The sequence below is a fragment of the Antechinus flavipes genome, chromosome 5 (assembly GCF_016432865.1).
Source record: "Antechinus flavipes isolate AdamAnt ecotype Samford, QLD, Australia chromosome 5, AdamAnt_v2, whole genome shotgun sequence".
Taxonomy (NCBI): Eukaryota; Metazoa; Chordata; class Mammalia; order Dasyuromorphia; family Dasyuridae; genus Antechinus; species Antechinus flavipes.
The window spans coordinates 92,384,389-92,398,484 of NC_067402.1; the positions used below are offsets into that span (position 1 = coordinate 92,384,389).

Below are 14,096 nucleotides of genomic sequence, written 5' to 3' on the forward strand. Positions count from 1 at the left end.
CACTTTAAAAATCCCATTTCTTCACCTAGAGTGAGTGGGTGTGGAAATTTTGTTAAAATACCTCACATTAAGATGTAAATGAATGATTCTGGTTAGGGTTCTTTGCTTTGTATCCCTCTGACTTCAGGTGAGTTGTCCCTGAAGGCTTTTTGTCTCTAAGCAACAACTGGCCCACTGCCAGATATCCCGTTTCAAAAAAAAAAAAAAAAAAAAGGAAATTTTACTCCACAAGTATTTACTACATCTTTATCATATGCAAAGCGCTGCCCTTGTTAGGTACGGTGGGAGATTTAAAGAATAAAAATATGCAAACCCTATCCTCAAGGGGCTTACAGTTCAGTAGGAAGGCTAAGACATCAATTCAGGGTACACTTGGAAAGTGAAATTGGAGAGGAAAGGCCTGATGTTTTAGTTGAATTGAAGAGGAATTAGATGAGCTGAGCTTGGGAGGGAGACAGAAAAGGGGAAGAGCATTCTAGACTTATCATTGAGCACCAGACCACTTATGAAATCTTTCAGGAATAGGAGATATTTGGGAAGAAGGGCCGAGAAAGTAGGGAAAGATGGATGGAAGATGGAGAGAATAATTTTGGAAATTTTAAATAAATGTCCAAATATTACACACACACACACGTCTAAGAACAGTTTAATGTGCTATATAAGACTCAGGGAGATAAAGTGCTTAACCAATGGGAGAATAGGAGCAATTAATCAACTAACATTTATTAAGTATTTACTAAGTGCCAGGCACTGTTATATGCTGGAAACTCAAAAACAAAAACAAACAAAAAAAGAAACAGTCCCTACTTCTCAAAGAGCTTACTTTATGTGTGTGTGAAAATGGGAAGAAAATGTATACAGTGATAAGTACATACAAAATAAACATTTTACAAGTGATGGGGGAAAGGTTTGACATATGGTGAGATGAGAATTTTTATGGGAGAAGTATCTCTTGAGTAGAGTTTAGAAGGTAACTAGGGATTTTACAAGATATCAAGTTAAGAGAGAAATGCATTTCAAGCCTAGTGGACAAAGACAAGGAAGGGCCTTTGTTATCCCCATTCATTTGTGCATAGACCCTTGGAAATAACAAGATTCTCAGAGATCATCCAATATAAGACTCATTTTACAGAGAAAGAAACTGAGAATAAGAGGTCAACTCCTTTATTACAAAGATGGGGAATTTTGAGTATATAATATTACATATATTGTTAGTCAATCTGTTGTTTTTGCTGAATTTTTTTCAAACTCCTTGTTACAAAGGAAGTCTCTATGGGTAGAGGGAAGATCTATATTCAGAAATAAATGCGATGTAAAAACAGAAGGCATCCATAAAAAAACAGCAAAAAATAGAACTAGAATATTAACTGCCTTCCCTTCCCTCATCTTCTCTCCTCACCCAAATTGTATTGATAATGATAGCTAACATTTATATAGCTTTGTAAAGCACTTTGCAATTCTCATTTGATCCCCTCAGCAACCCTGGGAGGTAGGTACTATTATTATCCTCATTAGAAAAAGAACTGGAGCTTTTAGTAGGATGTAGACATAATGAGTCAAAAGTGTGATAAGAGGGATAAGAGAGCTTGATACATCTTATACTGCATTAACAGTAAGATAGTGTCTAAATTAAAGTGTCCCATAGAATTTCTTTAAAGCTCAGCTTGAATACTTCCTACATGAGGCTTTTTCTGGTTCCTCCAGCTGCTGACGCCTCTTCCACAAAATTACCTTGTGTTTATTTTCTACTGACATTGATGTACACATTTTCCCCCGATAGACTATAAGTTCTTTGAGGTCACAGACTCACGTTTGTATTTGTATTCCATGAATAGTGGACAGAGATGTGTTACCTTTGGCTTGACCCAGTGTGGCCTTGGCCATCAGTCTAACCTGTCAGTGCTCTAGGCAAGTGGATAAGCCTCCACATTGCAGGTAGCATTGATAGAGTTTCCTCACCTGCAAGCTGCTGATCCTGAAGGGAATTTCAGGTCCAGGTCCCTATCCCCATGACTATCCCTAGCACAGTTCACAGTAAACATTTTTTAAAATGCTGGTTGATTGAATAAAGAATGACAATCCCCCTTTTCTCAGAAAATCCACATGAGGAGTACTGTGTTCTATTCCGGGCACTGCCTTTTCAAGAAGGCCCATGACACCAGAGCAGAATAAGGGTGCAGAGGGAAATGGGGACCATGTCACAAGAAAACCGTCTAGGGCACTTCAGATGTTCCACTTTGCCCAAAAACCCAAGGAAAAATATGGACGGTCTGAGGAATGAGTTAAGGTCAGTTCTTTAATCTTTGCATCCTCAGCCACCAACACCACATCTGACTGAATTGAATCGTAGACATGATATCAAATATTTAAAGGGTCCTCTAAGGTAAGAAAGATAAATTCATTTTCTTTACGTTCTGAAGAGCACTGGGAGCAGGTTGCAGAAGAGCAGGCTTATTAGGATCTTTGTAAGGGGGGGAACTTCCTGGTCCTGAGCCAAAAGCTGAAAACGCCTTTTTAGTAAATGAGGCAAACATTGACGTGGCTCTAAGATTTGTAAAAAGCTTGCTCGACAGTTGACAGGTATTGTCCCAATTGTTTTATAAATTTCCCATAAGATAGGAGTTTGTCACCTGGGATACACACACACACACACACACACATTTATAACTGTCTCAAGCTCACACTGAGCCCCCCAGCACACGCGCACACACACACACACACACACACACACACACACACAGAGAGTTCATAACTCGCACGCTCGCGGGGAGCTCCCCATGCAGGGAGGAGGCTGGCTGACCACATGATTCGGATGCCATAGAGGGGACCGAAGGGATGCCTCCTCGGGGGGGCGGGGGGGACTGCGAAGGTTCCTTCCCAACTCAGGGCTTCCTGCTTTCAGCACTCAGGTCAAGGAGAAGTGTCGGAGGTCCGCGTGGTCCTCGAGGGTCCGGGAGCGAGCGCCCTGTCGCTTCTTCCCAACGCTCTGGGGAGGAGAGACCAGGAAATGTGGGAGGCAGGTGAGCTGCGGGCGAGCCCCGCGCCGCGGTGCTGGGTGGGCTGGGGGCGGCGGGCAGGGTCGCTGCCCGCTAGCCCGCTGTTGGGGCGTGTCCGCGCGGCGCGCGCCCGGCGCTGCCTGCACTGTTCGCTCCTACCAGCTGTAGATGGAGCTGTCCGGGTTGGTGTGAGCTCGGCGGAGATTCGGCGCTTTCTCTTTAAGCGGTCGGAGAGGGACATGCCTCCCAGGATGCAGTTTGTATCAACATGGCAGCTGCGGTGCAGCTCCCCTGCTGAACGGGCGCTGGGGCGAGAGCGTCGCGCGGAGCCCGAGCCCGAGCCCGAGCCGGAGCCCGAGCCCGAGCCCGAGTCCGCCGAGCTGGGGCTGGGCTGAGCGTGGGGCCCGGGCCGCAGCGGCTGCGGAGACGGGGGCGGCCCAGCTCCGGGCCGGCGCTCCAGGGGCTCCGCTCAGCTCCCCTCCGGCCCCTGCCCGGCCGCCGTCTGGCTCCGGGGCTCCTCTGGCTCGGCGCCCTCCGCGCTGACGGCGCGGCCCGGCCCCTGCGTCCAGAGAGCGCGGCGCGGCCCGGCCCGGGGGCCCGAGCCCCTGCGGGTCCCGTGCGCGGTGCGGGGCGGGAGGGAGCAGAGGAGGAGGGGACGGGGAAGGGCCGGACGCCCCGGAGCCCTCCGCGTCGCAGCCTCCCCGGGGTCTGGGAGCGAGTCCGAGGGCCATGGCCGAGGCGGCGCCTGCTCCGGTGAGAGATGTCCCCGCGCGGGCCCAGCCGGGGAGCGGGGCGGGTGGGGGTCCGGGCGCAGCAATCGGGGATAGGGGCGCCGGCCGGAGCTCGTTCCGTCACCCTCGGGGACCCGAGCCTGCACCGTAGTGGTCTCTTCGGACTGCGGGCATCCCCTCTAGTCCGCGGGAGCCGGCCGCGGCGGCTTGTCATGCCGGGCCCGTGCCGGGCCCTCGGGGAGCGGTCTTGTTCTGGTCAGCGGGGCAGGCGGATCCCGCCGCTCCTGCTCTCCCCATTTCTCATAGTGGCTGTAGAGGCACACTCACGCCCGATCCGGGACCGAGAGGGAACAACCTGCCCCAAGGTCATGCAGCCAGTCATCCGTGGCTCTCTGCCTACTTGGGGAGAAATCCCTGCCTCTCGGGGCCTCCTGCCCTGCACTGCGGGCTCCCTCCAGCAAAGGCGACCAGACCCGGAGAAAGCGGGCCGGGGCCCCCAGTCAGGACTGGCCCGGACCTGGGCCTCCACCCCTAATGAGAAGCTGGGGGCAGCAGTAGTGAGGCTCCCTGGGCTCCCCATGTGTCTCTCCCTCCCTCCCCCCGCCGGCCCCCACCACAGACTAAGGGCCCCAGAGTGAGGGAAGGCCAGAGGATGAGCTGCTGCCCAAGAGTAGATGCCCCGGCCTCGTGCCCTCCCCCCCCCCCAAGCAGGTATCTGGGCGACAGCAGCTCCCACAGCTTGTTTAGGGGCCCTTGCCAGGATCTGTGACCTCAAAAGAATGATCCCTAGTTTTAAGTTCACAAATGGGTGACTTCTCCACACCCCCTCACTATACTTGGAGGATTTAAAGAAAAAAAAAAAAAAGAACAAAGAGTTTTCTTTTATTGATATGACCACAGTTCTGGGGAACTCAAACCACAAGAGAAGAGAAAAGACAATAAAAGAGAAAATTATAAAATCATCTTTTAAAGGCTTTGAAAGATTGAATAGGATTCTTCCCTGTGAAATTACAATTTTAGAATTGATATTTGTGAACTCGAGTATCCTAGGAATTAAATGAATTGATAGATAACTTTAGGGTTTTTTTTTTTTAACTTCTAAAAATCTTATTTATTTATTTATTTATTTATTTATTTTTTTACCTCACAGAACCACAGGATATCAGAGTTGGAAGGGACTTCTGAAGTCATCTAGTCCTGGTCAGATTAGATCACAGGCTTCTAAGACTGGTGAGGAAATCACAGCAAGAACACTATTTTTGTTTTTAAAGGAACTTTCTTCTTTTCTCTCAGGATTCATATAAAGTTCTCTAAACCAATAAGAGGAACATCTAGAAAAAAAATCAGATTTTCCATATTTTTCAGATCAGCATTGTGAGGCAGGACGTTTCTGCTCTTTAAGCTTTATTTACTAGATTGTAGCCACATTTTCTTCATACAGACTGGATAGTTTTCATTTTTCTTGACCATAGTGAATCATTGGTGTTCTCACTAAACTGAAAAATTGTGAGCTTATTGAGAATTAATCACATGCCTCATGTTCTTATTTTCTCATCTGTAAAAGGACCACAACTTAGTACCTCATATCTTTTAGAGGTGACATGGTATAATAATAAATTTCATCCCATTAATCAGGTACTTATGAGCCTAAGTCCCAAAAGAATTGAAAGAGACCTCAAAAAATGATGTAATCCTACTCCCTCTTTTTTTTCTTTTCCTAACAGATGAAGAAACTGAAGCTAAGTGATTTGGATACCAGTATCATTGCTTTTTCTACTACTATCATACTCATGTACTAGGTTGTAAGCTTCCTGAAGGCAGGGTCTCCTTTGTAGCTCCCAAAGATCCTAACTCAGTGCTAAGGATCTAATTGAGACTTAATGAATACTTAAAAGATTTTCAGAATATTAGAACTAGAGTCTTCTGTAGTAAAGAGGTGTTCTGATTTCTAGACACATTCTAAAAATTTCCCCAGGGATTTGAACCCTAGGCTCTCTTTTACATTATGAGCTAAACTGTCTCATCTCACTTATTTGAAAGAAGGAATGAATAAGCTTATGAATGAATAGTTGTGGAGACTTAGAAATGGTCCAGAGGAACTTTAATAAATGTCTATGGCTTTTCTTCATGTCCTTGAAAAACAAAGTAAGGGAAATTGGACAAAAATTGTAACGAGAGATTCAGATCTGGTCTCAGTAAGATAATGATTGTGTTGGTAGTTGAAACATTAGTAACCCAGTAGATTAAGAGCTTTCTTTCCCTAAAGATACTAAGTTTTCCATTTAGAAAAAGTTATATTTTATTTGGAACAGCTTGAGTATGAATATATTAAGTTCACAGAGTATTCTGAAAACTTCATTTTTGCTCTTTTTCTTCTTTGTCTTTCAACTGAGCTAGAAATAAGTAGCAAAATGGATCTATTGGATTTTTCTTATCTAGTCCTTGACCTTGTATCCCTAACCTTCACAGAGATACTTACAGCATCATCGTGTGCTATAGTCAGAAGCTTAGGTCATTCACTAGCTGAAAGAATCCTGTTCGATTCTCTTCCCTGGAATTATGATATCTTGGAATCAGTACTCATCTTTTGAGCAAATGTTAATGGTTCTCCTACCTAGAAGCAGGAGGCTGGACTGAATGCCCAAAGACTCCCATTTAATCCTGTGAGTCTATAGAAGATAGTGTAATTTTTAGTCAGAAAGTGTGGTAGATCTGGAATGAAGGTTTGCAGTCACACTCTGGAATGATTAGGCCCATGGCTCTGGGCTAGTCCTTCAATATCTGTAAGCTTCACTTGTCTTATGTATAAAATGAGAGTAATAATCCTTCTGCTACCTGTCTCAGGATTTTTCTCAGAAGAGTGAACATGCTATATGAATCTGAATTCTCTTTATGAAAGGTACTATATGAACAAAACACTTTCAGAATCCATCATGGCAAACACTAGTAAAAAAAAATTATCTAAACATTTTATTTTGGAATATTTGAAAGGAAAAAGAAAAAAAAGTGCCCTTTCTAAGCGATATTGATAGGTATTATCATGTAGTGAATAGAGAGCCAGTAAGATACTGGCTCTGGTGAGCCTGGGAAAGTGACTTTGATTTTCAGTGAAAAGATGCTAACCTGCACTGGTAGAAAAAGTTCCTCACTGGGAGATGTCTGCACTAAGGAAATTACACATATAGTCTTTATCCTATTGAGAAAATGATGGAAAAAGGTCCCATAATCTGGATGTAAAGAAATAGTCCTGGAATTCAGGAGACCAGATTTCTAATCCCAACCCTAACTAACACTAATTTGTCATATTTCTTAAGTCTTCAATTTCTCATTTTAAAAATTTAGATTATAATCCCTCTTTGCCTAGCTCATAGACATTATAAGAATAAAATGAAATCAGAAAAGTATGATGCTGTATAGAGATTCAAGATAATATTACCATTATAATTAATAACCACAGCCTTATTAGTATGAAGCTCCAAAACAATAAAAACTGTTCAGAGTACATGCATGATAAAAATAGCCTCAAGATTTAATATTCTGTCTATAGAACTTATCTTTTTGCTTATCATAACTGAACCTCTGAAAAGTGATTAATAATCTTTTGGACTTAACTTAATTGCCATGTAGGAATATGAGTTTCAATACTGTCTTTTCATTTCTTTCCTTCCAAACAGGTTTGGGAACTAGACATGGAGACACGGCGATCTTCGCCTTTGGCATTCTCCAGTGTTCCTCAGCGAGAAACTCTCCCTCACTCACCTGCTGGACCCCTCCAAGAGACTCCATCCCAGTACTCTGCTCTTTCCTCTAAAGAAACTCCATCACTGTTCCCTGCCATTCCCCAGAAAGAGGCCCCACCCCGGATCATTCCTGAGAAAGTGACTCCTGCCCGACTCCACCCTGTTTCCCAGAGGGAAATTTCACTCCCAATTCTTGCTTCTTCTGAGCAAGAGATAGCTTTTCAACATCCTCCTGTTCTCCAGCCTGAAACTCAGTGTCCACCCCTAGCTGCTTCTGAACAAGAAATCTTATTTCGGCCCCATCCTGTTCATTATCAAGAAATCCCACTCCATTCCCCTGAAATTCCTGAGAAAGAAAGCCTGCTCCTTTCCCCTACTGTTCCTGAAGCTGAGATGGAGACCCTACTGCAAAACCCAGGCCATGGGATACAAAAGGATACATCCTTTCAGACCTCTGCTGCCTCTCAGAAGGAAACTCCACTTCAGACTGCTGAAATATCCCGCTTGGCAATATGGGCTGCCATCCAAGCAGTGGAGAGGAAAGTGGAAGCCCAGGCCATGAGGTTACTCACCCTGGAGGGGCGAGCAGGAACTGCTGAGAAAAAGCTAACTGACTGTGAAAAGACAGCTGTGGAATTTGCAAACCACCTAGAGAGCAAATGGGTTGTGCTAGGGACCTTGCTCCAGGAGTATGGCTTATTGCAAAGAAGATTAGAGAATATGGAAAACTTACTGAAAAATAGGAATTTCTGGATTCTTCGACTTCCCCCAGGCAGCAATGGAGAAGTTCCCAAGGTAAATCTTTCCTGAATGGCAGAATGATAACTAAAGAACAGAACTAAAAATTCATTTTAGTTGAATTTGATACAAGGAAAAGGGAAAGGGGTGGATCAAGGGGGAGTCCAAGTAAAGGGAAACATTCAGAATAGCTACAGAATATGTTGGGATTCTACTTAACCAAAATATACACAGGAGCTATGTGAATACATTTACAAAATACTCTTTGAAGGGGAAAAGGAAACCTAAATATTTGGAGGAATATTAATTGCTTATGGATAGAAGAAACCAATATAATAAAATGACAATACTAACTAAATTAATTTCTTTTTTTTTTTTTTTTTTTTTTTTTTTACTGTTGGGCCAAACTGCAAAAGAATTATCATTCCTTTATAAATATATTTAAAAGAATAACGAAATTCATCTGACAAAACAAAAAAAAAGTCAAGAACCTTAAGATAAATAATGAAATAAAAATTGGGAAAGAAGGGGATCTGTCAGTATCAGATCTCAAACTATTCAACAAAGCAGTAATCATCAAAAATAATTTGGTATTGACTAAGTAAAGATAAAAGAATTAGGTGATGTCCACGAGTCAGTCATGCCAAATAATTCATTTCCTTTTAAGGCAGAGAAACTAGGTTAATAGATTAGAGAGACATTTTAAGTTCTAGTGTATTTTAGTTTCAACAAAATACTTGATGAAATCTTATACAATATCCTTGTTAATTAGATGGTGAAATGGGGTGAATAAGTGATATTAATTAGATCACAGCTGATTGAACAACCAAAATATGTTGACATGTCTCATGTTAGTTAGCCTGATAGGCTCAGAGGAATGCTACAGGACACTGATGTTCAGAATTGGTTTTTATTAGTGATGAAGACATAGATGGCATAAGAATGCCAATCTCCACATGACATAAAACTTGTAGGCACAGCCAGCATGATGGATAATAGAGTCAGGGTTCCCAAATATCTCCACAAGCTAAAGCTAACAAAATAAATTTTATCTGAAATAAGAGTAAAGTCCTAGGCTTAGACTTTGTTTTGTAAAAATCAAATCTATAAGAATCAGGATGGAGGATCCTTGGTTTAGTCACAGTTCATGAAATTAAAGGTTTTAGTTGATTACTAGATTAATATGGAGCCAACAGAGTGAAACAGTTATTGTTTGTTTTTAAAGTTATGCTCTTCCAATATAGAAGTTAACCTCCATGGATATAGATCAGTAACTTTTTTGTAATTTATTGAATTGAAAAATTGTCTGGGGCACAAAGAGCAATTTACCTGTGGTTTCCTGGGTAGTATTCCTTCTGGACAAGAGTTGAATCCAGTTCTTTCCAGGTCTAAGGCTACTCCTCAATCTGCTAAGGTCTCACAGTCTCTTAATGATCATTAAGGACAGATATATACTGAGTCCTGTTGCACAGATCATTTATAGGGCTGGATTCTATTGTAGACTCCCAATTTTAAAAGAGAACTGAATAAAGTTGAGGATGTTCAGAGGAGAGGAATTAGGAAAATGAGGTGTCAAGAAATCATATTAAAGTAGGGGTGTTTAGTTTGGAGAAGGGATAACATGCTTCAAATATGAAGGATTATAGACTAAATTTTTTAAGAAGATAAAGATAAGATTATGGGTGAAAGTTATAGTAATTCATTAATGTGATGAAGGAAAGAAGGCAAATTTTGGTTCAACTTTCTAAAAATTAGAGGCCTACTTTGGTGTCATAATTTTTTAGTAAATTCTCAAAGAACAGAAGCTAGATAAGCAACCACCTGTCAGAGATCCAGCACAGATATTTCCTGGGAGAGGGGACCAGTTGAGTTCTAAGGAACCTTCTGATCATAATATTCTGTGCTTCCAAGAAAAAAAACTGCTAGAGCCTGTGTCTTTTTAGTTCTGTTTCCAGTGTACCCACTTATGATCATGGGTATAGACAAGAAAAAACAACTGTTTTTTCAGACTAGTTTTTGATATCAAAGTGGAACCTTTCTTGAATTAAATTCTTTAGTATTCCCAGATTCACATTTAGATTTTTAATGAAATTCTAAAATGTATTTCCAGGGACTGTCACTTATTATTTTACCTGATACCTTTGAAGTGATTTACAAGAAAGGTAGCACAGCATAGTGTAGTCTTGGGTTCAAGTCCAGTTCTTGACCCATACTGGTTGTCACTTAACCTCTTTTAGTATCAGTTTTCCAGGCAATACTGTAAGTTGCAGAACAGTTGATGATCCAGATTGGTAGAAAGAGTTTCCTTACCTGGGATTTCCTTTTACTAAGTGAAATCACAAATCCAGACCAAAAAAAAGGAGAATCCATGGTAAAACCTTTTCCTTTCTTGTAATTCAATTGTATTCTGGCTTGTGTCTTTCTACTTGTGATTTTAACTTTTGGCATGAGAAACAGTATCCTGAATTCTTTTTCCTTAGGATTTGTTTTTCGGGCTTATAGTATTGTAGAATGTAATGTCAGCATGAAGTGAATGGAATGCAAATCAACTCATTTTCTGATTTTTTTTTTTTTTTTTTTTTTAGGATTTCTCTTGGAGACAGGATAAGTCATGTTCTAGTTCTGCAGGATTACCCTTGAAAAGAGTCAGGTTTCACTAGTGCATTAGCAGCATAGATGTGATATTTGATTATTTTTCCATATGCCCATACTCAAATAAAATTTCAAAATGAAGATGCATTAAGCTATACAGCCCTTGAACCAGCCCTCACCCTAAATATATTCTCTATTCTACTTATAAATTGGAATGTTCCTTAGCTTACATTGTGAATTTCAAACAGTTCTGGGCCATATTCTTTGTGCTAGAATTGTCCAACAAGTGTATCCTTACCAGCTCTATATTTGGACAGTGCTGAGGGTCTGTTTTGTGATTTCAGGTACCAGTCACATTTGATGATGTTGCAGTCCATTTCTCAGAACAGGAGTGGGGGAACCTGTCTGAGTGGCAAAAGGAACTTTACAAGAATGTGATGAGGGGCAACTATGAATCTCTTGTCTCAATGGGTAAGGAATGCTTCTTTAATAACACTATCTAGATATGATAATTTATGTGTATTATCTTACCTAAATTCCAGTTCACGTGCATTAATGGTAGTTGTCTCCCAAGAGTCTGTGCTGAGCCCTCTTCTCTCCTCCCCTTACACAGTCTTATTTGGTGATCTCATCAGTTCCTCTGGGTTCTTCCGGGCAAAAGATCTTCATACAACCCTAACTTCGCTCCCAGTCTTCAGGGTACCGACTGCACCAGCCGCTTCTTAGACAACCCAAATTAGAGATCCAAAACAATCCCTTTGCCTTTCCCACCCAAAACCCTCTCCTCTTCTCTGAAACTTTGGGGACACTCCCTCCCTGCCTCCCCTCACAAACCCAGTTTGTTGCCAAGATTGGTGCTTCTACCTTTCCACCATCTCTTCTAGATCTCTCTGTCTGCTCAGCATCCCCGCCGCCCTCCTGGTGCCTTATCCTCTCAGCCCTGGACTCTTGCAGTATCCTGAACCTCTAGTATCTCTCCACTCCAGTTCGTCCTCCATTCAACAATTAAACTGACCTTGTTTCCCCTGCTTAAGAAACTCCAACGGCCTCAGAATCAAATTTAAAAACATTTGGTTGGCGTTCTCCTATTTTTTAGTCTTTTTACCCTTTGCCCTCTTCCAGAGAGGCCTGCTTTCTATCCTTGCTCGTCCTCAGGACAGTCTCTCGTCTGACTCCATCCTTCTCCCTCTGCTGTCCCCCATGCCTGGAATGTTCTCCACCTCCAAATCTCTCTGGCTTTCTCTAAGACTTAGCTCAGATCCTGCTTTCTGGAGGAGGTTTTCCCCTCCCTTCATATTCCCCCCTGCTGAGGCCTTATCTCTGAGATTACCTCCCATTTACTTTGTATCTTGTACTTAAGTTGGTTGTTTCCATGTTTTTCTTCCTCATTAGACTGGGAGTACAGGGCTGGGTATTTGTTTTAATTTATATTCCCAGAATTTACCTCAGTGCTTGGTACTTGGTAGGAGCTTATTAAATCCCTGTTGTTGTTGAATCTCTTAACAACCCCATGAAGAAGGGGGCATAAAGATTATCATTTTCACTTTACAAATAAAAAAAAAACTTCAGGCTGAAGGAGAGGTTAAGTTGGTCCTCTTGCCCAAGGTCTCAGCGATGGCTCATCTCTGCCCACCAGGATGCCTCTCTTTTTGTCTAGAAGTGATTTGTGCTCAGCAGCCCTTCAGGACGAGTGGCAGGAGTCAAAAGGGATAGACTGAGGACCTAGCTAGGGTGATGGTGTTCCTGGCATGGAGAAGGGGTAGGAGATAGGGCATATTTAGGCCTTATTTCTGCATTTGCCATCTTAGAGGATGCATACAAGAAGACCAGAAGCAAGAGAGGGAGAAGGTAGTAGGTTCTGAAAATAAACCATGAGGAAGAAAACCATGGCAGCACAAGACAGATCAGACCAACCCAGGGAGCCGTGTCCCATGGGCTCCTGGACTGTGTGTCCATCATCAGCAGTACTTTATATGAGATGTGGGAAATTCTAGTCCTACTTCTGCTACCAACATACTGTGTGACCTTGAACATGATCCTTCACCACTCTAGATATAAGGTTAGTTTTTGTTTTCAGTCCAGACCTATGATTTTCTTATTATGGAGAACTCTAGTGGGGAAATTCCCACCATGTACATCTTCCAGAGTTTGTTTTGCTAAGTGATTCATTAAACTCTCACCACAACTCCAGGAAGCTGTAGCACGTGCAGCAGCTATACCTCAGTAAAACTGTCTCTTCAGACGGGCTGAACCAGTTTGAGGGTAAGCTTCTGACTTAAACCTGTTGGTGAGTGAGGGGGAGGTCTCCCCAAGCATTCAAAGACTTTCCCTGGTGGAATAGTTAGATGAGAATATCACATTCCACTGACCATAAAGATGGCTGAAGCAGGTGCTTGGAGCTTGGTCAGGCATCCAAGGTGCCAAGGTCCCCCTCTCCATCCCGGGCCACAGCCAGGTATCTTGATTTTTGTCCTACCCCTGGACTTCATTAACTCAGGAAGAGAGAGTAAGGCTAATGACTTTTGCACAGCATTAACTTATTTTAATCTAATTCACACAAAAGTCAAGACATCCCTCATGATGTCATTGGGCTTTTGAAAATGAAGGACAACAATCCCTCCCTTGATCTATCCTCCCTTTCATTCTCCTAATTCCCACTTCTCCCCTTCTCCCCTTCTTCCCTGTTGAATTAAATACATTTCTATACCCAATGGTGGATGTATCTTCTCTTCCTTTCTTTGACTAATTCAGGTGAGACTAAGGCTCAAATATTAACTGTTCCCCCTACCCTTTCCTCCCTGTTGACTTCTACTTTTGAATCCTTGTTACATAAGAACATTTTCTATAACCTTTTTTCCCCTTTCCTCCATTCCCATATATTCCTCTTCCTTTCTCTTTCCTTTATCAAGATAGAGCAAAATCACTCCTAAGCCTTCCTTCTAATTAGGCTCTCTTTGTGACTTTCAAGTCACAAGATGATAAGGTTCAGAAGAGATACATACATCATTCCTTATATTAAAATGTAAAAAGTTTATCCTTCTTTAGTTCCATATATTTGTTTATGTTTGCCCTTTTATCTTTCTCTTTGCTCCTGTGTTTGAACTTAAGAATTTCTGCTCAGCTCTGGTCTTTTAATCAGGAATGCATGGAAATTATATAATTCATTAAAGGCCCTTTACTCCCCCCCCTTTCCTTCACCTGAAGTTTATATTGAGTTTTGCTGTTATTCTTGATTATAAGCCAATATTCTTTGCCTTTTGGACTATCAAAGTCTCCTGCTCCTTCATAGCGAAGGTCAC

At 42.3% G+C, this 14,096-nt stretch overlaps 1 protein-coding gene across 2 annotated transcripts in view; it reads left to right on the forward strand.

Moving 5' to 3' along the window:
- Positions 1 to 3,634: 3,634 nt before the first annotated feature.
- LOC127564203 (zinc finger protein 777-like) overlaps positions 3,635 to 14,096 on the forward strand; it is a 29,918-nt gene continuing 19,456 nt past the window's right edge. Inside the window, exons 1-4 of one of the 2 annotated variants that reach the window (XM_052000612.1) lie at positions 3,635 to 3,749; positions 4,878 to 4,957; positions 7,402 to 8,262; positions 11,142 to 11,268. In XM_052000612.1, coding sequence (XP_051856572.1) covers positions 7,417 to 8,262; positions 11,142 to 11,268 — 973 coding nt within the window. In that variant the 5' untranslated portion in view covers positions 3,635 to 3,749; positions 4,878 to 4,957; positions 7,402 to 7,416. The remainder of the gene's footprint in view (positions 3,750 to 4,877; positions 4,958 to 7,401; positions 8,263 to 11,141; positions 11,269 to 14,096) is intronic. The other variant, XM_052000611.1, reaches the window with a different exon arrangement.